The sequence below is a fragment of the Rhineura floridana genome, chromosome 8 (assembly GCF_030035675.1).
Source record: "Rhineura floridana isolate rRhiFlo1 chromosome 8, rRhiFlo1.hap2, whole genome shotgun sequence".
NCBI lineage: Eukaryota > Metazoa > Chordata > Lepidosauria > Squamata > Rhineuridae > Rhineura > Rhineura floridana.
The window spans coordinates 1,638,343-1,665,114 of record NC_084487.1 but is presented as its reverse complement, the minus strand read 5'-3'; the positions used below and the strand labels follow the sequence as shown (position 1 = coordinate 1,665,114).

The 26,772-nt window shown below is 51.5% G+C and overlaps 1 protein-coding gene and 1 long non-coding RNA gene across 6 annotated transcripts in view; one reads left to right on the top strand and one right to left on the bottom strand.

Annotated features, from left to right (window-relative positions):
• The window catches only part of SHANK3 (SH3 and multiple ankyrin repeat domains 3), a 445,396-nt gene that overhangs the window by 406,875 nt on the left and 11,749 nt on the right, over nt 1–26,772 (top strand). For 2 of the 5 annotated variants that reach the window (XM_061637962.1, XM_061637961.1), the window contains exons 20-21: nt 5,371–7,672; nt 10,755–10,807. In XM_061637962.1, coding sequence (XP_061493946.1) covers nt 5,371–7,672; nt 10,755–10,782 — 2,330 coding nt within the window. In that variant the 3' untranslated portion in view covers nt 10,783–10,807. Of the gene's footprint in view, nt 1–5,370; nt 7,673–10,754; nt 10,808–17,985; nt 18,014–26,772 lie in introns of all 5 variants that reach the window. The other 3 variants (XM_061637959.1, XM_061637960.1, XR_009764300.1) reach the window with 2 other exon arrangements.
• On the bottom strand, nt 10,125–12,076 carry LOC133390081 (uncharacterized). The gene is made up of 2 exons (XR_009764301.1): nt 11,762–12,076; nt 10,125–10,756 (listed from the first exon to the last, which is right to left on the bottom strand). It is a non-coding gene; the product is annotated as an uncharacterized LOC133390081 (long non-coding RNA).

Genomic DNA, 26,772 nt, shown 5'->3' with positions numbered 1-26,772 from the left:
ACATCTTATAAGGCCATTCTGTGCTACACTCCACTGGGAAGCACAGAACATGGGTGGAAGGGTCTTAAGTCATGTGTAGTGTATTGTCTTCTTTTATCATGCAATGTGAGAAGAAGCAGGCTCTTTTCCATTTTACCCTGGTGCAAATATTTGCACCCCTGCTGTACCTGCGGAGAGAGTTAATGCACATTAATAGAGTGATCTCTCCATCAAATTGCACAACAGGAAAGAAGAGGGTGGATCCCCAGAAATGACTGGCAGGGAAATCTCTCTCTCTCACACACACAGCAAGGGCCCTGATATCCCAAGGTGAGATTTTCACTATGCAAGTGAATGGAGGGCCTGTTTTCTCACTTAATGTGCGTGAGGAGAAAGAAGAGCCTGGATTGCCAAAAATGACTGGTGAGGGGAGAAGCCCACCTGCACTGCCAAGGACCCACGGTGTGACCCCCTTGCCGAGGGGGTGAAATTTCCCCACCCCCACTGTTTCTGGGGACCTAACCTCATTTTGCTCTCCCTATTAACTTGCATGGGGCAGGGAGAAGAGGCTTCACCCCCAGAAATGGCTACAGGGAAAGATGTGGCCATAACTGCCACAATTGATTGATAGATTGATTGATTGCATTTGTATACCGCCCCATAGCCGAAGCTCTCTGGGCGGTTTACAACAATGAAAAACAAATATACAAATTTAAAAACACATTTTTTAAAAAGCAATTTAAAAAGCACTACAATCACAAATGACCCTCTCTCTTCCCCAACTTCGCAAAATGAAGGTTTTTGGGGAGCAAGGGTTTTCAAGTGAAGCACAGTGGTGCAGATACACAGTGGTGCAGAAGTAGTTTCCTTCCACCCCCCCATCCGTCAGAGAGTGAAATGGAGGTTACACCTTGATCCCTGCAGATTCACTCCCACTTGCCTTGTTAAAAGTTAAAGATGGGTTGGAGGAGGAAGCGGGGAAAGTCGGCCAAACCAGTTCTGTGGTTTCAAAGCCACACCCACCAATAATAATAATAACAGTGCATGGCTGGTTCATGTGGAAATTCACAGAAAAGAGCCATGCAGTAAGTGAAAAAGTTGTCATACAAGTAGTCTGAAAAATCACAGAATAAAGAGGTACCGGTAGCGGCATTCCTGTAGATCAATTGCCTTGTGAGCAAGCCAGAAGCAGCCGTGCTTGGGAGAACTGTTAATGTGGATTGGGCCCAGGAAATAGGGCATTCCCTTCCTGTTCCTACATGCCAGCAATGCAATAGTCCTTCCTGATGCCCCTTCTTGAGTGCATCTTTCTCCCCACTCCTAAACCTCAAAATTGCTCTGTAACCTCTGCAATTTGACAGAAAAGGTTGCCAAAGTGGATGAGTCTTCCTGGAAAGAGTGGGTGTCGGCACCTCACAGTCTGCACCTGTATAGGAATTGTTTCTGAGATGCTTTTAAAGATTTTTTTAAAAGATGCTTTTAAAATATTTTAAGATGTTTTATTTTTAATATTTTAGAAGATGTTTTTAGTATTTTATTGCTTGTTTCTGGTTGAGACTTTTTTTTTACTAACTTGCAAATACAACTCATTGCTTCAAGAACCCAAACAAGGTCCACTGTTCTGAAGCAGCAATATTTTTATTTGCATACTATACTACCGACAGCAAAAAACCCCAAAGCATTTTTACCCCACTCTTCAGCCAAAAAAGGCTTCCAGAGTGGCTTGCAAAGATTGGTAATAAGACAATCATAACGCAGTAATAAAACCTTAAATATTTTAAAAATCAGCCATCTCTTTTCCACACAATTCTCCACTTGTCACTATGCAGAAGTCCACCACAAACCTCAACATGCAAAGTCCAGCCCTGATCAGTTTCAACTGACCCAGGCTCTTAATTTTGTTCACACAGAACACTATAAATTGCTTCCTATCCCCAAATCTCCAAACTTGTATTCATTAGATTGCTTTTGGGGGGTGAGCAGAGGTAACCAAGGATAAAAAAGGCTGTTCTGTATTAATTACAAAGGAGTGTCATGTTCTCTGACCTGACTAACTGCTGCTGCTTGGCCTGGGCAAACTGCAGAGATAGACTAGCAAACAGAAATTAAAGGGAAGGGGGAAATGGGTGCTCTTTAGGACCCAGGGATTTCTCTGTCCTGGTATTGACTTTTCAGTCACAGCTCTGATGTCACTCATTGACTAAAAACACTGAAAAGGCAGGAAAAGCAAGGCTGGCTCATCTGTTTGCACGTTTTGCTTCCTAATATAAGGCTGAATTACTTTTTTACAAATGAAGTGCAGGGGCTGGACCCTCTTGCAGGCAGAGCAGAGCCCTGGAGCAATTGCTCCTGTTGCAGCAAGGATCATCTGCTCTTGATCCCCCATCCGTTGCAGAGGGTTGGAGGGGAAGATAACTGCAGCTCTTAACCATGTCTATGTGCCCCAGATAGGTGTGTTACCACTGTACGCTTTTAGCTTATTGATTTACTTATAGATATTTATAAATGTATAGATAAATCCTGATAATGCTAAGATGCAGTATGACATGCACTGAGGGTCCCTGTGCAGCGAACACAACCCTGGGGTCAAGTGCCAGGAGTCCGCCCAGAAATTCTAGGCCATGTGTGAGGAACTGTTGGCCCTCCAGATGTTGCTGAATGTTGCTGGAGGGCCAAAGGTCATCCCTTGCTGATGGGAGTTGTAGTTCAGCCACATCTGGAGGGCCAAAGGTTCCCCACACATGGAGTGGCATTTGCAGGAGAAAATTTTTTTTTCTTTTTTTAACTCTGGGCAGTGCCAATTGGCACACCAAAATTCCACCTACTTTACAGAGGGCCCTCTGTGGCTCCCAGGGCACAAAGCGGAATGCCAGGCTCAAGGAGACCCTTAGTAGCTTTGGCCATTTGCTTTTATGAGTTAGCTGATCTATTCTTTGTAACTGGTATATTGTAAGCCATCTTGGGGGCCATTTTGAGCTGAAAGGCAAGGAGATACATATTCAAATTAACTAGCCAGTGGCTCTCAGGACAGATTCACTTTTTTCTCATTTTTTTTCCATCTTAAATTGAGCTTATCACGTGTCGTCTTGAAAATTCATAAGCCTTTTAGTACAAATTTCTCCTACTACGCACACTTTTGCAAGGCAGTTTGCCCCAATGTAATGCATTTTTGTATGTTATTTTTACTAACATACGCATTTTTTGCAAACTTTACTCTAGTATATTCATTTTTGTACACATTTGGCTGGAGAAGTTCATTGCAAAATTTGGGGAAATGTGAATTTTGAAGGATTGGCTGTGTTTCACGTATTGTTTCAGAAAGTGCAAATTAGGTATGTTTGCCTTTAAATGCAAACTGAATCAAATTTCTTCCCCATAAATGTCACAACTCATTACACTCTGGAAAGCCCAAAGAGGTTGGATCAGGGAAGGGAAACTCAAGGCAGCAACAGCACAACTGCTGGGAATCGCAAGTGGGGAGAGTGGTGCTGTGTTCAGGTCCTGCTGAACAGCTTAACCTCAGAATTTGATTGGCCACTGTGAGAACAGGATGCTAGACTAGATGGGGGGCCCTTGGCTCTGATCCAGCACAGCAGCTTCTTCTGATGTTCTTAGAACTAGTAATGACTAGAGATGTGCTAGAATTCTGCCCAATTCAGATTTGGTACTGATTTTTCCATTAATTCACTTATTCTCAGTCGCTGAGGATCTGATTTTAATGTAGCGAATTTCCGCAGCTATTTTTGAAAATGGACTTTTCCCCCAAAAAAATCTGCCTCTAAAACATTGATTGTAAGAATGATAATTTATCAAGATTTCCTTTTAAAATACTGATATTTCCTTTTAAAATATTGATATTAATATCAATATAGTTTTTCCGAGCAAAAAAAGCCCAGATTGGTAAAGGCAGCAGCTAGCAGATACAGAACAAACTCGAATCAATGCCAATCAGTTAAGTTGATGGAATGCTTTCGAACCTGCACCGGCCAGTGGATCCTATCCCTCGCAGTGACTGCAGTCTGAAAAATGCTCATGTGGATTAGCTCTGGTGGACATGATCATTGTGGAAGGTGTAGTTGTGCCATGGCCAGTGTTCCTCTCTGGCTTTTAGGGATCTGTCAGAGAAGGCAAGCTGGATTTAATGTGCAAGAGGGACCACGTGGAAGAAGCAGGGAAGATAGACCACTCCCGGATATAGGTTCTTCTTGGTCTTTTACTCAGGAAACTACCAGGACTATGTTCCTTAGTGGGTCCGCCCAAATACTGTTTCTGGACCCTACTGCTGCATCTTGTTTGGAGTGGCTGCCAGTGCCCTCGTCCTGATCACTCTGTCCCTTTGCTGGACACATGTGGACTCGTATGCATGCCCTGGGTCACATGGCAGTGTTGGCGACTGGGACGGGATGCTGACAGGAAATTATGTATCAGGTGCATGCGGCAAGTGACTGCCATGAGAGGTGGGCTGGCCCCCCACAACATCCCACTGACTAGGGCTGTGCTAGGGGTTCAGAACGAGGCATTAGGAGAGGCTCTGTTTACAAAAGTGCATCAGAAGACCCGGATCAGATCAAAGGGCCATCCTAGCCCAGGATCCTGTGGTCCACCAGATGTCCCAGGGGACGCTCACAAGCAGGGCAGGAAGGCAGTAGACCTCCCGATCCCTCTTTTGCCTCATAGCAGGTGGTATTTGGTAACACGGAGGGGCCATTGAGCCTTTCTCTAATCTCCTTTGGAAACTATCTGAGCCAGTTGTCATCACCACAACTTGTAGCACTAAAGCCCATGGGAGCAATGAGTTGTGTAGGGGAATAGTGCTAAATCCTGGTATTCTGTGCCACACAGAGACACACTCTCGCTTGCTAGCTCTCCTCCCTCCAAAGGCAACCAGAGCCTCCCCGAAGGGCTGGCTTGCTCTCCCCGAATGCTCAGGGAGCATCCTGATGTGGGGCTCTCAGCATCAGGTCCTGCCTGTTTGCCTCGTGGCTTCCTGTTTTTGCCTCATTCTGGCAGTCCTGGGTCAGAATGGATGGAAGCGAGACCAGAGTGAGAAAGCACAAGCAAGAGAGTGTCACTCTCAGTGGGGGTCTTAGCCCAGGGACAGGGAGCCTTTGGGGCCCGCCAGATGTCATTGGGCCACATCCCCTCCTCATCCCTGGCCATTGGCTTTGCTGGTTGGGGTTGATGGGGTTGGTTCACTGCAGGGTCCCCATCCCTGATTTAACCTAAGATTTGGGGATTTCAGGGGGGCATGTGGCTGGCCAGCAGTAGAACTGGAAGCCACCCACGAGGGGCCTCTGGCTGCACTCCTGCCGCAGGAGCCTTTGTTTTTTGAAGACGCTGTGACCCTTTTTCCTCAGCAGTTCTGACATTTCCCATTGTGCTGGTTTACAGGTGAAGATGAGAAATTTGCCGCTTCCCTAATGGATGGGAAATTTCCACGGAGTACGTCAATGCAAGATACTGTCAGAGAAGGGCATGGCATCCCACCCCCTCCTCAGACCGCTCCTCCCCCTCCGCCCTCCCCATATTATTTTGACACAGGCCCACCCCCGTCCTTCTCCCCGCCTCCTCCCCCAGGAAGAGTCTACGACACCATTCGGTCCAGCTTTAAGCCGGGCTTGGAGGCCAAACTCCACGGGCTGCCCCAGGTGATCAGCGCAGCCGAGGTGTACGAGCAGGCGAGGGGGGCTTCCATCCCTTACCCCGAAAGGCAGAAGCGGGCGCGCTCCATGATCATCCTGCAGGACTCCTCCCACATCCCTGTGGAACCCACCGACATCCCCCGCCCCGGTCCCTCCGCCACCCCCCCTGAGAAGCTGAAGCGGAAAGGGCGCGTGGTGGACAACCCTTACACCAACATGGGGCCGTTCAGCGTCAGCCTCTTTGCCCCCACCAAGCCTCAGCGGAAGAAGAGCCCGCTGGTGAAGCAGCTGCAGGTGGAGGATGCCCAGGAGCGGGCGGCACTGTCTATCACAGGGAGCTTCGTGCGGGAGCCCTCCCCCACCCGGCGCAGCCACCGCCTCAGCGGGATGGAGCTCCCTTCGCAGCAGGCGGATGCCGCCAGCCTCCCCTTCGCCACTGCCATCGCCGGGGTCATGAAGGAGCGTCGCCTCGATGAAAAGCGGAAATCCACTGTCTTCCTCTCGGTCGGGGCCATTGAAGGGAGCCCCCCCACCATCGAGATGCCATCTTTGCAGCAGTCGAGGTCCATCGACGAGCGGCTGCTAGGGAACCGGGACATCCTTCTGCCTTCGCCCGTCTCAGCTTTAAAGCCATTGATCAGCAGCTCCTCCTCCACATTCATCCACCCCCTCACAGGGAAGCCCCTGGACCCCAGCTCGCCCCTGGCGCTTGCGCTGGCCGCACGGGAGCGGGCCCTGTCCACCCAGGTCCCCTCCAGAGTGCCCACCCCCACCCACAGCCCAGACTCGGAGCGCTCAGCACCCCTGTTTGTTGACATCCAAACCAAAGAACACGAGAGGGGGAAGTTAGAGAGAGTAGTGGGCCTCGTTTCACCTGTGTATTCACCTGGAGCCAAGGCACCAACACCAGGCACTTTGACTCCGACGCAGAGCCACTGGGGGATGCCGACAGGCGCGAGGAAAGAGGGCGAGGCTCCCGCGAAAGAGGAGAAGAAAACCGAAGAGAAGAAATCCATGATCATCAGCATAGTGGACACGTCACAGCAGAAGACAGCCGGCCTCATCATGGTGCACGCGACAAGCAATGGCCAGGATCTCGGGCTGGAGATGGAGGAGGAGAAGCCACCGGTCTCCGAGGCAGGTCCAGAGCCAGCGGAGGTGTCCCTGGCTGAGGCCCAGCCCAGTGCTGTGGGGATGGCGCCCGTCAGCCCAGCCTCTGACAAGACTCTGGGGCAAGGCAGTTCAGAAGAGGAAGTGGAGCCCTACACCGTCACCCTGCCACCTGCTCAGCTGTCTTCAAGCGATGAGGAGACCAGGGAGGAGCTGGCCAGGATTGGTCTCGTGCCTCCCCCAGACGAGTTTGCAAACGGAGTCCTGGTCACCACCCCTGGCACACCTATCAGCCAGCTGGCTGCCCCAGCAGCTGCCACGCCATCCATACCAGCGGCAGCAGTAGCACCTTCTACCACTGGTGGAACACCCTCAGGGAAGCCCTCTGATGCCCCCACGGCCCCAGAGTCTGCTGCGGACTCAGGAGTGGAAGAGGTGGACACCAGAAGTTCAAGCGACCACCACCTGGAGACCACAAGCACCATCTCCACCGTCTCCAGCATGTCCACGCTGTCCTCCGAGAGCGGGGAGCCCACCGACACGTACACTTCCTTTGCGGATGGACAAACTTTTATACTAGAGAAGCCGCCAGTGCCTCCAAAGCCGAAACTCAAGTCCCAGCTCAGCAAGGGGCCGGTTACTTTCAGGGACCCACTTTTGAAGCAGTCTTCGGACAGCGAGCTCATCTCCCAGCAACACGCGGCCATTCTGGCTCCCGCCAGCGTTGGCCGGCCACGCTACCTCTTTCAGCGAAGGTCCAAGCTGTGGGGAGACCCCCTGGACAGCAGGCCGACGCACGGGGCTGAGGACGACAAGCCAACTGTGATCAGCGAGCTCAGCTCCCGGCTGCAGCAGCTGAACAAGGACACGCGCTCCCTGGGGGAGGAGCCCGCTGGGAGCGTCTTAGACCCTGGGAAAAAGTCCCCGGTGGTGGCAGCACGGTAAGCCTGGGGGTGGCTGCGCAGAGAGGCGGGGGGAGTCTGTCTCTCAGTGGGAGAACACCTGCTTGGCATGCAGAAGGTCCCCATTTGGTCCCTGGAGGCATCTCCAGTTGGTGCAGGGAATGCATGTCCCCTGCCTGGACCCCCTGGGGAGCTGCTACCAGTCAGTGTAGACCATGCTGGACCCCAGTGGCCAGACTCAGAGTAAGGTTCTCTGTGGCTGAGACTTTGCCTTCAGCCCCCTGGCCAGCAGCTGACGTTCTGCACCCCAGGACCTCTCCTGCAAACGGAGAGAAAGACAGCAGGCAAGACCCCGGAGGTTCTTCTCCAAGGTTGTCAGGGAGGGCATGGGGGAAATGCTGGTCACTCCGCCCCCCAACCAGGACATTCCCCGTCTCTTTTTCCCCTCACCTTAGAGTGGGTCCTGACCAGGGCTCAACTTCCCACATTTCACTTCCGTTTTCTTCCCCTCTCTCAATACCACAGACCTAGGTGTGTTTCTCAAGCTTTTGTGCTTCTCTGCCTCCCTTAATATATATATATATTAAAAAAACATGCATTTACACCTCTGCCCCTTCACGCACCCTGGTCCAAGGGGGCAGCAAAACGAACTTCTCCATATGCAGTAGACAGACTTCACAGAGCAACTGTGATTGGCGCATGCACGGCCCACAAGGGCTGAGGAAGGCTGGGCTCTCCGGATGATGCTAGCCCCTGGCCTCAGCAGCCAAGGAGGATGGGCATTGAAGTACAGCCACACTGGAAGAGCCACAGGTTCTCCACGATGCTCCACTGTTGGTTCCCACAGCAGAGGCATGAAATGTGTGCATGTCCCAGGCACTTCCTGGGAAGCCATTGGCTGTTTTAAGGACATGTGGAGTTGCTCTCTGAGCGAGAGCACAGGTGCAGTGTGCAAATGTTTTGGAAATGAAGGAGAAAGGGGGAGACAGTAGCTAGGAAAAGGGCCATAGGTGGCCATTTGTGGGGAAGTTTGCTGGATTATGGGATGTAGCAGATTACACAGAAGTTGTCAGTCTGGACAGACTTTACTCCTCTAAACGATCCTCTTCTTTGCCATTTCTCATCGCCTCCCTTCATTTGTCAAATCTGCACTCTTCTCTTGGGTTGCTTTTTAATAGGGATTGATCGCCACTTTGGGGGGAGGGGGGAGGCAGGCTGCCCTTCTGCTACAAGTTAGAGAGTGGGGTAGGGGCACAACTCCTCTCTCCTGAAGACACTGGTTGCTGCATTCAGGCTCAACACATCTGCCCTCTGGCCTGTTCCCAACAGGAAATTCAGAGGTAGTTGAGCCTAGCTAGGAAAACTGCCCTCTGATTTAGAGGGAATGCCAGGCTCAACCTGCACCCCTCCTTGTTCTAACAGTTCATACTCCTAGAAGCTGCCCGGTAGCCCTCCCATCCCCAGTAACTCACAAGCAGACAAGGCACTGATGCTCCTGTGTGTGGCACACCTGTGCTGTTGCCACCCAGGTTCCGCTGAAAGTGAAGAGCTGAGGGCCAAGGCAGAGGTGAGGGCTGGACATCCGTGATCTGCTGCCCTGGACCTCTGGTTGGGTTTGAGAACATAACAATGGTCTTTTCAGAGCAGATCAAGACTTCCTTCAACAACCCAACACTTATTTGTCTCTAACTGCAGTCAACCAGCCCCTGTGGTGTTTGTCCACACAGCCCTCCTTGTGTCTTGCACTGCCCTTGTTGCCCTAGACTTTTTTTTGTGCATAGGCATTTCTAGCCCTTAAGAACCTTAAGCCTTGGCTTTTGTTTTTATTTTTAAAATTCAAGAAAATTGCTCCAAATCTGCATCATTGCACCTGTACATGTGTATGCAGTAGATCTGGGGGGTGCCCTGAACATGGAGGTGGTGGTGTGGAGTAAGGAGATGAGAGATGGCATTCTGAAGCATGTGGGGCTCTGCAACTGAGGGGCAGCCACTCCCACCCCCATGAAACTGAACGGAGGGATAATCGCCACCCTTCCACAAGAACAGCTTGAACAATTAAAAGGAAACGAGAGCGCGTGAAGGAGAAAAGGAAGGGCAGTTGCAAGAAGAAGTTAAAAGGGCTACTGCAGGACATCTGTGGCAATCAGTTGCAGGCAGATTTGCACTCCTTCCATGGGGTGTCTGAGAAGAACTCTCCCGGGCGGGCAGGGGAAGGAGATCTGCGGAGAAAAATTAGACCATCTTCTCTCCTTCTTGTACCTCAGGGACAAGATGTGGGAATCAGCCAGCCCCTAAACATTTCCCTCTCTATAGACCCTCTCCATGTGGTTCATTTCACATCTATATTATAGGCTCACGACTCTCATGGTCACAGTCCAGTGTGACCAAGAAGGATGGGAGGGCAAGGCGATATAGGGAGCTGGTTCTCTCAAAGCTGGTCCCTTATGGGTTATTACAATATATACTACATACAGCACTCATCTTGTGATAATAGGCTCAGGACAGTTTAATAATAATAATAATAATAATAATTTAAAAACAGCAACAGCATTTTGAAAATGATGCCCAAATGCATCCCTGGCCTCTCTAAAAGTGCATGCCACATGCCATGATTTTTATCTCTTGCCACTCCTTTGCAAGTTCTGTATGGAACTTGGAAGAGTCTAGTTTCCCTGGAGACAACCCTCTTTTCTATAGCTGGTTGCCTCCCCTCCTTTTGAGCACTTCCCCTGTGTCTTGAGCTGCTGTCCAACCATTCATTGCCACATGGACGTCTGCCCAGTCCAAAGAGCCACTTTTTGACTATGATGTGGCAGAACATTGGGGCAAGACAGAGGAGGTAAGCTCAAACGGCAGGATCCGTCCTCTGACTCCAGTGCACATGCTCAAGCAGTGCAGAGAATCCCCCCCATCGGCTCTCTAGGTGACCCTGCTCCAGCGAGAGTTCCCAAGTCTGATGCATCCCCAAACCAAGGTCCATTTCACGAATTTTTCTCTCTCTCAGCAACAGTTGGGTGCTCTAGATGTGTAACTTGCCAGTCAATTTCCAGATGCAGAAAAGAAAAAGCTGATTTATTTATTTGCTGTTTGGAAAACCCACAATTGCTTTGTATCCCTACAGATCTGAAAAAGAGAGTGAAGAGAAATAAGCCTTGTAGGCATTTAGCTCCTAGGGTAACGCTTCCTCTTTCTATATAAACTCATCAATTAATTCTGTTTCAGTCCAAAGGTGTCATGTTCTGGTGTGAGCTTACAGCTACTGCGGTTAACAACTCCCTGTTTCCTTGTAGGCTTTGCTGCTGTGGTCATCTCCTGCAAAGTACTAAAACAGACTTGGCAGACCCATTCCAATACATGGCCGCATTTCAGGCAAATGCTGGGCACAGAGAAATGGAGAAGCCCTTGCCCGGGGGAGGGGTGGGATGGAGTCACACAACCGTTGGTGCACATGGCAGAGCCTGGGCATGGTGGCCGGTGGTGTGATGGCTCTAGCGCAGGGCAACATTGTTATTCTTGTGGCTTGCCATCACCACCATCACAATGTGGGTTGAGCCAGGAGGGGAAGCATCTCATTCTTGATTATTGTGGCAGATGTGTTGGAGTAGTCACAAGACTGGTTTCCATTCCAGAAAAATGACTCTTGGGGACATTGCCTTGTGACTACCACCCCACAAAAAAAATGACCACAGAAAAGCCTTGAGAAATCAAAGCTGAACCTGTCCAGATGTGTCCTTGTAGCTCAGTGGACAGAGCACCTGCCTGCACGCCAAAGGTCCCAGTTCAGTCACAAGCATCTCCAGGTAGGGCTTGGAAAGAAATCCTGCCTGAAATTCTGGAGCGCTGCTGCTGGTCAGTGTAGACCAGGTATGGGGAACCTGCAGTCCTCCAGTTCCTATGGGCCCTACCAGCCCGGCCAACGATCAAGGGCAATGGGAGGTGTGGCCCACAGGTTCCCCTTGCCTGGTGCAGCCAGTGCTGGGCCGGATGGGCTCATGGTCTGACCTGGCGTAAGGCAGCTCCTGACATGCCTATGAAGTCAGAGCTGAGATCAGAGCCAAGCACATCAGTCCATGTTTAATGTGAGCCTCTTCCTTGGGCACACACACTGGGACTTGCATCCTGACTTACCTCTTCTCCTGGGCTTTCCTGAGCAGACAGCGGTCAGAAAACAGAAGGGAGATGTAGTTGTGGAGTGCCTAGGTGGGAATGGTTGAAGGCCAGGAATATTTTATGGTTGGTACTGTTCCCGTTGCCCCCTACCCTTTTGGAGCAAGGAGAATGCCTGAAACTCCCCTTTAATCCCGTCCTTCTGAGTTCTGCTTCCCTGAAGTGGCCTCAGGGCCAAAGTGAAGGGGAGAGGGACAGAGAGAGGCCTCCTCTCTTTCCTTTCTCTACATTTTTGTTGGTACTTAAAAGCAAGCATGGACTCTGGATTTGATTGCTTAACCCTTTCCCACCACCCTGCGATCCCAAGCGATCTAAACCCCACCCCCTTCAAAGCTGCCAATTATTAGTCTTGTGGGTTTCCACCACCATTCCAGGTCTACTAGCAGCTGGGGGGGGGGGGCAGAGCCGTTATTTAGACCAGGAAAATGGCACAGGGGAACAGATTTTGAGAGCACACACAGCGCCACCACTGTGCTCCTCAGCCGTTTGTTTAAATAGGACAAAAACTGCAGAATAAATAGAAGGCGCAGGAGCTCTGCCTGTGGATCTCCCTCATCTCCTGGAGTTTGGCCTGCAGGGAGCCCGAGAGGGTTCCAGTTGCCACATGCCCCACATTCCTCTGTCCTTCTGCCACCATAACCCCTTTGTGGGAGGGGGAGCGGTCGACTGAGCAGGGAGTCCCTCATGCTGCTCATCCACAGAGGCAAGACCTTGGAGCCTTGCAAGCTACCTGAGACTTGGCCTCGCCTCAGCCTCTCCCAGCCAACTGGCAACCAGTCCAAGCACCTGTGGAAGAGGAACTCTCAGGCATTTGCAGGGCAGCCCTGTCTTATGTGGAGAACATTCAGGGCCTTCCCTCCCTTCCTACAGGCATTTCATTCTATGACACCTCTCCTGGTGTTGCCATGTTCCTCCTTGCCCATCAATGCTCTTTGTAGCAGGGGGGGCCCTTGGTGCAGATGGTGCAAATTGTCTCCCAGCCCCAGGAGCTTTCACCCTTAGTCTTGCTCCAGCAGGACCCACACGACGGATGCCAGGCCATTCCCTGTGGGCAACTCAGAGTCTCAGGGAGCAGAGCATGAAGTTGCCAAGGGGCGGGAAAGAAAGAGAGAAAGTGCTCGGTGTCAGTTGTTGTGCAGTCACTTCCTGCAGAATGCATAGGGAGCTGATCAGATACAGGAGAGGCCCTAATCCAAAAGCCGCTGGTCCAAGGGGAAGGGCTCTTTGCAAGAGGGAGGAGGAGTCCTCGTCATTTGCAATGTGAGGGTGCACAGCCTACAAGGATACAGGGGCATGGTGGGCAACAAGTCACAGCATGCATGTGTAACCTACCGGCCCCTGGCAGCTTCACTTCATCCGCTCACTAACCTCTTTCTGATCCTGGCTCCCATGCCCCATTGCTCAGCCCAGTGACAGGCGAGGCGAGCAATGGGGCGCGGCCTGTGGGTCCTGCATGTTCATGGAGGGAGGGAGCTGGGTGGGGGCAGGGTGTTCCCGCAGGCGTGTGTGTATTGCAGTGCTGTGCCCCTGAGAGATGGTGATCAATTTTGGAAGGGTCTAAAACCAAACCCAAAGCAGTCTCCCTTCGGTGTCGATTTCAGCACAGAAAGGCGACAGCCAGCAAATGAATCATTTCAGGCAGGTGCTGCTTGAGGAGGAGGAGTGAACAATCCCAGCACACCTTTCCGAAGTCTCCTCATGAGCATATCTCCATACTCAAATTACATGAGAGCCCTGAAGCTGTGTAACTTTTCTGGGGCTCAACCAGGACCCTCAGTTCACTGGAAAATATGCATTTAGGTGAGATTCTTCAAAACATCACCTTGGGAGCACCAGACATTGTGTCAGAAGTGGCCCTTCGGCTGCCAGTCTCCTTTGTGGCCCCTCACAGAATCTTTGTCATGCAACAAACATGTCTGTGTGAGTGTGTGGAGATGAGGGGTGGGTTGTAGCCTGCCTAAGAATTAGCTCTTGTTCCCTCCACGCAAGCGTCCTTGCAACTCTAGAAGCTAAAGCCAAGGCCTCTCCATTCAGAAAAAGATTTTCCAGATGACAAGTTTCACTCAGACCCATTGACCTGGCCAGATGCATCTTTGGATGGAGACATGTTACACACAGCGGAATCTAAAGGGGGGGGCAAGGCCTTAAGGCGGCCTTTGCCACCCTGGTGCCCTTCAGATATTTCAGACTGCAACTCCCATTAGCCCCAGCCAGCATGTTCTGTCTGGGGCTGATGGGAGTTGCCGTCCAAACATCTGGAGGGCACGAGGTTGGCAAAGGCTGCCTTAAGCCTTTCTTTCCATTCACACACCACTTTGGCAGAGTCCAGCTGACAGGCAGAAGTTAGGTAAGCTGTTGACAGTAGCCAGAAGACATACAGTTTCTGTTCCTCAGAGACAGGATGCTTCTGAAAACCAGTTGCTGGGAGCTGCAGGAAGGGAAAGTGCTCCTGTGCTCAGGTCCTGCTTGGGGGCTTCCAATTAGGGTTGCCAGGCTCAGGGCCTCAGACTGATCCTGTATCTTTAGGAGAAGAGATAGTCAGCCAAGTGCAGGTGTTCTTGCAACCCTGTAATGGGAAAAACCACAAGGTGGAATTCTCCCTTCCCCCTGCACAACTTTTAAAGATACAGAAGTCCTCTTGGAGGCTGGGCCTGGCAACGAAGAGGTCTTCTGTATCTTTAAAAGTTATGCAGGGGGAAGGGAGAATTCCACCTTGTGGTTTTTCCCATTATAGAGTTGCAAGAACACCTGCACTTGGCTGACTTCCTCTTCTCCTAAAGATACAAGATCAGTCTCAGGCCCTGAACCTGGCAACCCTACTTCCAATTGGGGAATCTGGCTGGTCACTGTGGGAAGAGGGTGCTGGACTAGATGGGCCCCCTTTGGCCTCATCCAGCTTCAGGGCTGTTTTTATGTAGGGGATGAAGACCCTTTTTTGGCAACAGAGAAAACTGATGATTGTCAGGGAGGCAGAAGGTAACAATCGATAAATATGCCCAGGAGCAGGTCAAGCGTTGCGTAGGCTCAAATGTGATTGGGGGGGGGGGATGGATTGCAAAGCATATACTTGGACCTCTTCCGAAGTCTAAAGCAGGCTCATTGGTGACCCAGTGGGATGGGTCATGCATGCTGGTTCTGCACCATGCAGCCAAATGTCCCAGTTTCCTCAGTGTGCTGTGGGATAAGTCCTGGGTCTGTGTCATGCTGAGGATGGTTTATTAACCGGCAGACTTCCAAATTAGAGAGACATTGCCTGATGGAGCCCTCAGGGGATCCATCTTTGGGCCTATATATTAGATGAGCAACCATGGAGAAGGATGTGGAAATATATGTCTCTTTAAATTTGTAGACATCATCACCGTTAGGAAACTTTGTAAATACAGAGGACTCACCAAGAAGTTACCTGGAATGAGCTGAATGGCCTTCTGAGGTGGGCTGGCCTGGAGCATGCAGTTGCCCAGAATGCAAGGCCAAGTGTTTGGGGAAAGAAAGGCTTTGGGAAGCAAGGAGATTTATCCTCTGGAAGCCACTAAATAGGAAAGAAGCCTTTGGAGGGTGGCTGATCAAGAGAGGACAGTGGGCTTTGTACCCACCATGAATTTTCAGAGACATAGAAATGGCCTCATCTTCCCCTACCTAGTTCTATGAGAGGCACGCTGCTGCTGCTGCCCCACCCCATTTGAGCTCTTGCCTCCACCAGTGGCTAACTGGCTTTCCCACATTGCCACCATGCCTCAGAAGGAGCCTCGTGAGAGCCTCCATGAAGTCCTCACAATGGGACTGTTGCCAAGGGACTCATTAAATGGCCCGTGCCACGGCCCCAGCAGCAAATTGCGGGTTCCACTCCTTGTGGCTCACTACAAATGGACTTTAAAGCCATTCAGAAAAGGGAGTCAGCAGGTCCACATGAGCACTGATACATCGCTTTGTTTAAAAAGAAAGAGGATTTAAGGACTACGCCCTGGGAGACCAGGGTTCGAATCCCCACACAGCCACGAAGCTCCCTGGGTGACCTTGGGCCAGTCACTGCCTCTCAGCCTCAGAGGAAGGCAATGGGAAACCCCCTCTGAATACCGCTCACCATGAAATCCCTATTCATAGAGTCACCATAAGTTGGAATCGACTTGAAGGCAGGCCATTCCCCCCCCCCGCAGTGCCCATACATTTTGAGATTCTTTTATACAGAATGTGTGCCCCACGCTCTGGCGCTAGAAAGTGCATCGCCAGGATTTAGTTCAGGTGTCATCCCCATCCTGCCCTACCCCACCTTGTTTCTAAGGGAGCAAACAGGCTTTTGGAAACACACAAACACAACTAAAGCAAGGCTGCCCATAGCACTTGTTAGGGGAAGGCCCTGAGCCCAGTGCAGAGCATCTGCTTTGCATGCAGAAGGTGCCAAGTTCAGTCTGCAATGGCCTCTCCAGGTGCGGCTAGGAGAGACCCTGCCTGAAATCCTGGAGGGCCACTGCCAGCCAGTGCAGGCAGTACTGACCACATTATTACTATTGCAGTAATGGAGCTAGCATTGCTATGCTTTGAAAGGTAAAGTCATTTTCATTGTTCTGGAGAAGAGATAGTGCAAGTCTTAGCAGCAGGCCTGGGCATTTGTAGAAGCACAGAAAAGCTGCAGAATTCAGCTTCCTGATCATTTCAGCTTTCACTTACAATATATATATTCTGGCCTTTATGGTTGCAGAGATGATGCTCTTGAAGGTGCATTGGCACTTGCTGATGAATAGGATTTTCAGTGTTTTCAGGAATGGGGCCACAGCGGCCCCTTGAGTGCCATGCCCCTGCCTATGACTAGCTGAGTAGCAGCAGAAGCCTTTGCATTCTTACCTGTGAGTAAGGCCATTTATAGTCAGGCATATTCTCAAGTAAGTGTGTTTAGGACCATAGGCTCAATTTTGCAGAATAGTAAACTGTCAGATTTAACTCTGCAGGTTGCATAAGTCTTCTGGGTCCTGGCAGCCAACTTTTTCTTATTGCAGTATTTTAGTTACTTTGGCATAGGAGAACTTTAGAGATCTACTTATTTAACTCCACTGCAGAATTGCCTATAAGCAGCCAATGTGATGACACAGCTGCAAAGATGTCAAGTGTCATTCTAGGATGCATCAAGTGGCGGATGAGTGGCAGGCAAAAGGGAAGCAAAGCACTGCAGAGAGCCCTTCTGGGATCCTGGATTAACTTCCAGTTATCGATGTTCAAGGGGGATGGATTTCAAGTGGGAACAAGTCTTAACTTATTGCAAGCCCCCTCCTGCTTTCTGGAGAGGCTGCTGTTGTTTCCAAGGGAGCAGGAACAACCTCCAGTTTAGGGCTCTCTCCCAAAGATGACTCTCTCAGGGGCACATTAACCTCTCCTGGGGCCTTTTAACACTAGCCTCTGGCTCTGCAAACAAATGCGCTGTCATACTTGGGGCTTGCACATTCCTGGGGTAAGCAGGTGCAATGCCGCATTATGACACACCATTCTCATTTGAGTCCCCGCGCATCTTTACCTACATCGCCATCTCCCCTGCCCCCAGTCCTGTTCCCTTCACCTGTTGCCTGCCCCTCCACCTTGAAACCCAGCATTGCTTTGGCTCCGGCTTTGGCTCTTGAATCCATGCGGTTCTATGAATGTCCCATTTCCTCTAGCAGATCAGGGACTACTGAACTGACCAGAACTGAGCTGCCTCCCAGAATCCTTCGGTGCCAATGGCCTGGATCCCTTGGCCATCTTACTTCCCAAGTAGCTTGACCCCTCCACTCTCCTTGGCCAGTTATTCCCACCCCACCCTGGTGGCAGAACAGCTCCACCGCCCCACATGTGCCACTGGAGACAAAGGGGTGCGTCTGGGGTGGGCAAGCATGCCAGAGCAGGCAAACAGCACCGGGGGGGCTGAATATCGGGGCTATCTCTCTGCACTGTCTCACACCCACACACACCCCAGCGGCTGTCTGTGCCTGGCCTGCCTTGCCCGGAGTGGGGCGGGGGTCTCCCCTTCTTCAGAAAGGCCCCTGCCAGCTCCCCCACTCCCGAGCCAGCGGGCAGTGGCTTCTGGGAGCGGCAGACTGGTTTGTGATGACATCTGTTCATTCTTCTCAGTGTTGTTCCTGGGCCTTGGATTTGATGCTAACATTTCTCTCATTGCCTCTTTTCCTGCTCCCCCATCTGCATGTCTCCGCTGCTCTGTCTAGAACCGCCTCAGGAGGGTGGGCGAGTTGTGTAAGTGAGCATGTTCTCATCTCATAGCAACCCCATGTCTTCTGTCCGCTCGTCTGTCTTTACTGTGCTGCTGCTGCTGCTGTGTGCGATGGGATGGGGTGGGTTTGGGAGAGTGGGGAGGGGCAACGCTTGCTGTGCAGTGTGGGTCTGTCCATGTCCTGCCCCCCTGTGCCCCCAAGCATGTCTGTCTCCCTGTCTTGTGATGGTCTGTGCCACTGAGGCCCAGGAGAGAGCCCCCCAAGGGATACAAACCTGTGGGCCATTTGGTGGAGGCGTCTCTCCTAAGTCTTTGCTCCCTAGAAGAAGCGGGTGGGCACCTCCTCTTCTCTCCCCCCAACCCCAATCCCCATCTCTAGGAAGAGATTCAGCTCATGCTCAAGAGGGGGGTTGCAGTCAGGAAGGTCCTCTGCATCTGAAAGGCAGGCCTCTGTGCCTTTCTCAGGCATCCAGGGCCCAAGGAGGAGTGCCTGGTAATTGCCTCTGTGGTTTCGTGAACGATGGAAGTGCTGCAAGCTTGCACGAGCACTCGCTCCTGTGGCTCGCGTGTGGCACCTCAGTGGGCTCCCATGCAAAGCCTAGCACTTGCCTCATGGCCATGGGCCAACCCTAGGGCACTTTGAGCTAGACACCACAGCTCACTGCTAGGAGGGGGGCACCGCTGTCCCCCGAGAAGCTGGTGCTCTTTGTGGCCTCCTTTGGGCACCGCCACAAGGAGCCGCTGGTGGCTGCTGCTCACACAGCCCTGGCATGAGTCTATCAGGAGCCCAGTGAGCCCTGCCTCCCTGAAGCGTCCTCTTCAGCGCAAGCTCTGTGAATGTGTGACAGAGTGTGTGCGCGCATGTGTCCCAGATCGGCTGCTGCTCTGTGTGTCTGTGGTTCTGATCAGTGGGACCACCCTGAGGTCCTGCTGCTGCTGCTGGTGGTGGAAGAAATAACTTCCAGGGAAGGTTGGGGCTGCAGCAACGCTGCCTTCCTCCTCTTCCTTGTTTCACGCAGGCAGCAAGGCCCACAAAATGCCAGAAATAGGGGCTGTTCTGATGGACCCACCGCTTATAAAGCTGAGGATGTGGGAGGCTCATTCTCCTGAGAGGGAGGCTCCGAAGGACGAGGAGAGGAGTCGCCATCAGGTCAGGCAGAGGGGCTTTGTCACCAGGGCCTCTGCAGGGCTGCTTGCTTGAGGGTCAGGTGTGGACTGTGTGTCCAGATAATCTGAGAGTCCATAGGCCATATCTTGGGTCCACAGATTGCTGGTCTCCAGTTTGCACACAAGCACAGATGCAACACAGGTTCACCAAGACTCTGAGCTCCAAGAGGCTGCTGGAACACACACACCCATGCCTGTAGCGTGCCCCCAGTGGGGCTGGCCTGGCCCTTCCCTCTGCACATGGCATCCAGTGACTTTGCCTTTTAAAAAAACCCTTAGTCTTCATGCCACTGTGAACCTTGTGAGGTCCAGATCATCCTGTGTCGGCTCCATCCAGTCATGTGTGATCTTGGAAGAGTGTTTTGTCTCTGCCACCTTCAGCTCCATCCATGACACAAATGCTGTGGCTGGCGCTTTCGCTTGGGGTGGACGTGAGCTTGGCTGGTGTTTCAGTGCTGAGGCTTCTCATCTGCGTTTCTTTCACCCACCTGAAAATAGCCTCCTACCCCCCACCCCCAGGTGCCCTTTCAGCTCCAGCCAGTCTTGCTTGTTAAATCTGGCTTGCACTGGCATGAAAGGCCTGTAGGAAATCAGCTTTTGCCCCTGCACTTGGTCAAGTCATGGCATCTCTTTATGGCTTGGTTGATGAGTGCCAACTGAGCATTGTTGTAACACTGAGTGGTCAGCATATATATCTCCATAGAGTTTTTTGAAGAAAGGGGCCAAGGGATGTTCAGGTTTATTTTAAAGTCAGTAGCAGCAGCACTTGGACCATTTCTGTCCTTGGTTCTGTGCAAGTCCAGTATACGCACACTGCACTGTGGTTTGTAGCTTTCCTGTCAGCCACTCCCCAAGCAGTCCCTGTCCACAGTTTCTCTAGGCCCGAGTCCTTTCTACTGGATAAGTCAATGTCCTTCAAACATTCTACTTGAGATTGACACTTGATGTTCAACTGCTGATTCAACTGTCCTCTCTCCCCACATAAAAAAAATCCTCTGGCCGATGTACCCAATTACTGAAAAAATGTTCTGCACACAGGATACAAAACTCCAGGGAGACTCTTTTTTCCTAAATGTGAAGCTGAAATTTCATCCACTGAAATTACCCTCTTTTCTATTGCAAGAAGTATGTCTGGAATGTTTAAGATCTGGCTGAGCACTTTTAATTCTCATTGATCTGTGTTTCAGTGGGAACATTAAGCACATTCTTAAAAGCTTCCCATTGAAACTAATAGGTCTTAAAAGTGGTTAATTTTGGCCAGATCGTGCTGTTTTATTAAATTCCGTCAAGTGGAATCAAGACGGGAGAGAGAGACAGACAGACAGACAGCGTAGAGGGCAACGGTTCGAGAATTAGGCCTTCCTGTTCAAGGTCGATCTGTTCTGGACAGAGTGACAATGAGATGGATGCTGTCTTAACAAAACATTCCTCAGGCATGCATCCAGATCCACAATCGAGTCAAGAAGATGCTCCCAAGGTTCTTCTGCCTGCCCTCCAGGCGCTAAGCAAAACAGCCCCTTGCATCTTGTCGCCTTACCATTTCATCAGCAAGAGCCAGCAAGTATGAGCATCTAAAGTACAAACCTTTTTTGCTCTGCAAGTCATCCCACTTATGACCATGACACCCCCCGCGTTTCCCACCACTTTGGCTGTGGAGCCGCCTGGGTCTCCATGAGACCATGGAACTGAGAAGCACTGTGCCTTTCTGTTGGTGAGGGTTGAAATGGATCACTACAGTACCCATCTTACTGGGGACAAAGCAGGGCTCAAAGACAGACCACATTGCCCATGGCAAGTAGGACCGACTCAGGTCCTCATCCAAAGACAAAAGCCTCTCAAATGGCCCTGTTACCCAGAATGCCACAGGCTTTGCTGCGTGGTCAGCATAATGCGGCTAAAGAGTGGAGAGTACCCTCATTCTGCAGGGAAGACTAAGAGAGATTCCCAGAGTGAGATCAAAAGCCTTAAGCCACATCCTTGCTATGCTTCAGCCCACATTTGTTTGGCTCTGTGAGTGGCAGAAATGAGAACAAGAGTAAAGAAGGTTCCCCCCAGCAATAAAGCACCAAGAACAGTTTTGCACAATGTTCCCACAGGCTCAAGGAAATGAGCCAAACCACTTGCTATGCTAGGGGGAGCAAAAATAGTGCCCTCCAAATGTCCAACAGAAAACAGAGGAGGAGTTCCCAATGTGTACAAAAAAAGGAGACAGAGGCACAGGATCCGGATGGAAAATAATATTGAGTAATTAAACTAAGGCCACCGAAATACTAACAAACCCTGAAATAGTCCAGCAATAGAATGCAAGCCAGTAATTGAACAATGAACGCAGCTGTGCACAACACTGAGGCATGAGCCCTGTTGCATTTACAGTCAATAAATATACGGAGCAGCTTTCATATCATCGCCCTTCTTGATAATTGACAATCTTTTATCATTGGACCACAGCAATTGGAATTGTAACTTTTTATTGCATTCAGATGCACAGGAGCATCCAACAAGATGTAACAGGGTTCATAGGACTGGTATTTCCCTGAAAGGAAGAAATATGGCTGTGAGCACACTAGCTGCCTACAACAAAGCATTCCATTGGCCACACCTGGAGGGGGAACCGGTTGATCTGCTGATCAGATGCAAAATCTCTTTGAAGCGGAATTTTTAAAAAATGCACTGAAGCTGCTCCCACCAGGTTTTACACTAAAAAGGGGTAGGGTTTGACTAGCATCTTGTGCCCCCATTTTCAGAAAAGAGAGGTAGAGAGGCACTGGAATTGGTAGAACAGGGAGTGAGTCTCTACCCCTATATTTTCTGATGAATTGTTTTGCTGTCCACATATGATAATACTGTTTGTATATTTTCAGTGTTGTGCATAGCTGTTTTATCATTCAATTTACTACTTGTATATTGTTTGGACTATTTCAGGGTTTGTTAATATTTTAGCGGCCTTGGTTTGTTTTGCTTTTTTACTCAATATTATTCTTCATTCGGTTCCTGTGATTCTGTCTCCCCCCCTCTCCAGACGTTTACCTGATAAACATCTTCCCCGATGATTGGCCACACTGGGTGGGGCCAGTGGGAACTGTTGTTCACAGCGTCAGGAAGGCACCATGTTGGCCATCCCTGTGCTGTGTACCACACCACTGTCTGCCAACCTACCAAATACCAGAGCAGAAGTATTTTTCCTGACACTCCCTCCTTCCCTCACAAGAGCAGCTGCCTCTCCAGCCTGAGGGCCATTCAAATGGACTCTCAGCACTGTTTGACTATCAAGAGAACTGCATGGTGGAGTGACTGGCAGCACGCAGCACCATATGCCCAGGTCACTTTTCTGTGTGCAAGGAGATGGAGTGGGGAAATGAATCGCCTCTTTGGCCACTGATGTGACCACATGGCCAACTCAGAAAAAGGAGGGCTCCTCTGCTGTGAGGCTGGCTGTTAATGTCCACTGTGACTTCTGCTAAGTCACTGCATTCATGCCGAGGGCCATTCTTGGTTGTCAGGATTGGTCCACAGGCTGCCACTATGTTTCCTGAAGGCAGCAAAAGAGACACCCCCTCTCCAAAAAAAACGGTTCCTTCCTACCTTGCCCTCCACTCGCATGTTGTAAAAAGTAATGAAGGCCTGAACTTGTCTTGCCCATGCGAAGCACAGATTGTTTCAATGCAAAGGTATGCTTGAATCATTGTTAGTAGTTGCAGAACAGAAAGGCAGAGAGTTCTCTTTGATTTTTGATTATCCTGGAATAAGTTATCTTGAGGAGGCTACCAAAGTGAGAAAAGCAATAGGGTCTCTCTCCCCTCCCTCCCCCTCTTCCTCCCTCTCTCCCTCCCTCTCTCTCCCCCTCCCTCCCTCCCTCTCTCCCCTCCCTCCCTCCCTCTCCCTCTCTCCCTCCCCCCTCTCCCTCCCCTCCCTCTCTCTCCCCTCTCTCTCTCTCCCCTCTCTCTCCCCTCCCTCCCTCTCTTCCCTCCCTCTCCCTCCCTCTCTCTCCCCTCCCTCCCCTCTCTCTCTCCTCCTTCCTCCCTCCCTCTCCCCTCCCTCTCTCTCCCCTCCCTCCCTCTCTTCCCTCCCTCTCCCTCTCTCCCCTCCCTCCCTCTCTCTCTCCCCTCCCTCCCCCTCTTCCTCCCTCTCTCCCTCCCTCCCCCTCTTCCTCCCTCTCTCCCTCCCTCTCTCTCCCCTCCCTCTCCCTCCCTCCCTCCCTCTCCCTCTCTCCCTCCCCCCTCTCCCCTCCCTCTCTCTCCCCCCTCTCTCTCTCCCCTCTCTCTCCCCTCCCTCCCTCTCCCTCTCTCTCCCTTTCCCCTCCCTCTCTCTCTCCCCCTCCCTCCCTCTCTTCCCTCCCTCTCCCTCCCTCTCTCTCCCCTCCCTCCCCTCTCTCTCTCCTCCTCCCTCCCTCCCTCTCCCCTCCCTCTCTCTCCCCTCCCTCCCTCTCTTCCCTCCCTCTCCCTCTTTCCCCTCCCTCCCTCTCTCTCCCCTCCCTCCCTCTCCCTCTCTCCCTCCCCCCTCTCTCCCCTCCCTCTCTCTCCCCTCTCTCTCTCTCCCCTCTCTCTCCCCTCCCTCCCTCTCCCTCTCTCTCCCTTCCCCCTCCCTCTCTCTCCCCCTCCCTCCCTCTCTTCCCTCCCTCTCCCTCCCTCTCTCTCCCCTCCCTCCCCTCTGTCTCTCCTCCCTCTCCCCTCCCTCTCTCTCCCCTCTCTTCCCTCCCTCTCCCTCTCCTCCCTCCCTCTCTCCTCCCTCTCTCTCCCCTCCCTCCCTCTCTCTCTCCTCTCCCTCCCTCTCCCTCTCTTTCTTCCCTCTCTCTCTCTCCCCTCCCTCCCTCTCCCTCTCTCCCCTCCCTCTCTCTCCCCTCCCTCTCCCTCTCTCTCTCCCCTCCCTCTTCCTCTCTCTCTCCCCTCCCTCTCCCCTCTCTCCTCCCTCCCTCTCTCTCCCCCTCACTCCCTCTCTCTCTCCCCTCCCTCTCTCTCTCTCCCCCCTCCCTCTCTCCCCTCCCTCCGTCTCTTCTCTCCCCTCCCTCCCTCTCTCCTCTCTTTCTGCCCCCCTCTCTCTCTCTCCCCTCCCTCCCTCTCTCCCTCTCTCTCCACTCCCTCTCTCTCCCCTCCCTCTCTCTCCCCTCCCTCCCTCTCCCTCTCTCTCCCCTCCCTCCCTTTCTCCTCTCCGTCCCTCTCTCCCCTCCCTCCTTCCCTCCTCTCTTTCTCCCCCTCCCTCTCCCCTCTCTCCCCTCCCTCTCTCTCTCCCCTCTCTCCCTCTCTCTCTCCCCTCCCTCTCCCTCTGTCTCTCTCTCCCCTCCCTCTCCCTCCCTCTCTCTCTCCCCTCCCTCCCTTTCTCCTCCCTTCCCTCCCTCTCTCTCTCCCCTCCCTCCTTCCCTCCTCTCTTTCTCCCTCTCCCCTCTCTCCCTCTCTCTCCTTCTCTCTCTCCCCTTCTCTCTCTCCCCTCCCCCCTCTCTTCCCTCCCTCTCTCTCTCCCCCCTCCCTCTCTCTCTCTCTCCCCTCCCCCCTCTCTCTCCCGTCTCTCTCTCTCCCCTCCCTCCCTCCCTCCCTCCCTCCCTCTCTCTCTCTCTGTCATGCCTTCTGGCAGGTTCTTCCTGGTGTAACAAAACAGGACAGCCATGGCATCCACCTGCAGCTCCTGCCTCCAACAGTGCAGTAGGGCTCAGGCAGGTTCTCCATCCCTTCCTCCATCTGCTCTGTTGGATGTTTTACCTTTTCTATAGTCTTGTTGCAGCTGTGGGGTGATTAGAAATGGTAAATGATGCGCAACCCACCAGGACTTTGCTTTTCAATTGCTTGTGGGTCAAGACCGAAGCTGCCCATAATGAAAACTTGCTCTCATTGCCAAGGCCAGAGTTAAATGGCGCCTCGGGCCAATTCCCTGCGAAGGAGATGTTGGGACCCAGCAGACCCTCCAGTTGGGAAGAGGCAGCCAGAACTCTAAGCTGCTGGAGGCCTGAGCCTCTGACAGGGTGCTGAGGTCTCCGGCACTGCTTCCTTTCCTACACTAGTCTTCAGGCGCATGGCTTGCCTGTCTCCACGGCAGAGATGCTGAAAAATGTGTGGGATTTTCAGCGTTTTCTTGAGAGAGTTTGTAGTGCTGGTTCCTCCTAGAGTAGAGCTGCTAGGAACCGACAGCACCGACGGCAGGAGCACAGGCACATCATGACAAAAGTCAGGCTTGGGGATTTTCCTTATTTAGGGCTTTAGAAAAACAGCTCATGGTTGCTGGTTAAGGCCACAGCATACGACTGCTGACCAACAAAGACTGAACTCAGGACACACACACCCGGGTCCTGCAGAGCCAGATCCTGCTAGATGGGGCTTCATGACTGTTCTGTGAAGAATCCACATGAATGAGCCTTTTCCCACATTCCTCAGCCTCCATTCCCTCACACCACATGTCCCAAAGCATCTGCTTTAGGCTTCAGTCTTGGGTCTGAAGCTTCAAGCTTTCTCTAGGGTTTTTTAAAATTATTATTGTTATAACACTAGAACTCATCGACATCCAATGAAGCTGAATGCTGGAAGATTTAGAGCAGACAAAAGAAAAGACTTCTTCACACAGCACATAGTTAAACTGGAATTCGCTCCCACACAAGATTTAAGGATTGCTTCAAAAGAGGATTAGACACATTCGTGGAGGGTCTGGGTATCAGTGGCTACCCACCCTGGTGGCTGTGTTCCTCCTCACAGTTGGAGGCAGCATTATTCTGGTCTGCAAAAGGCACCTTCCGTGGGTTCTGGCTGGAGCTGTCCGAAAAGGAGAGAGAGAGAGAGATGCAGGTGTCTCCTTGTACATCCAGAGCGCAAGAACTCTAGCAAGTCTCAAGGCACATTTTGTCACATTCAGCAAAAGCCACCAGACAATAATACAAGGCATAACAACAACAAACGTGTGACCAAGAGTGGAAGATTGTAGGTGTGCTTGCTAGTGGCACAAGGAAGCATGGACGATGCGCACACTGAAGTAAAGAGGTTCTCTCTTGAGATGAGAGCGTTTGAAGGACTCATGCCCTCAGGAAGGGATGGACTTGGCATGATCCCTGCCTTTTAGTCCTCTAGAAAAGATTGTTTTCTCTCTGAACTGACATCCAAATCCCCAATCCTTGTTCCACCACCAAAGGAGAGCAAGGCCTGCCATTCCCTACCTCGGCTATTCCCCTGGACTCTCGGTGCCCTCCCGCATGCACATATACTCAGAGATAGTGCCAACATCATAAGTGATACTTCCACTTATTAGTTTATTTGTTTATTTATTGGGTTTCTCACACATCTTAAGGCGATGTACCAAATGCGATAAAAACAGCTAAGAAACAGTTAAAAATACACTCCAAAATGATGGACAAGCAGCTGACCTTACTTTGTCTGGTGCCTTTGAACTGAGAACAACTCAACAGCCATGAGAGATGTTTTGAAGAGCATTTTCACTTTAGTGATTTCTTCTGATGGTTTGCTTTACATACAGACACAGATCATTGTCTGTGATCTGAAAGGCCAGTCAGAGTTGCCGATCTTCCTTCTGGGGAATCTGTGAGATCTCTCATGCCTATAGCATAAGAAGAGCCCTGCAGATTGATCAGGCCGGAGGCCCTTCTAGTCCAGCAACCTGATCTCACAGTGGCCAACCAGATGCC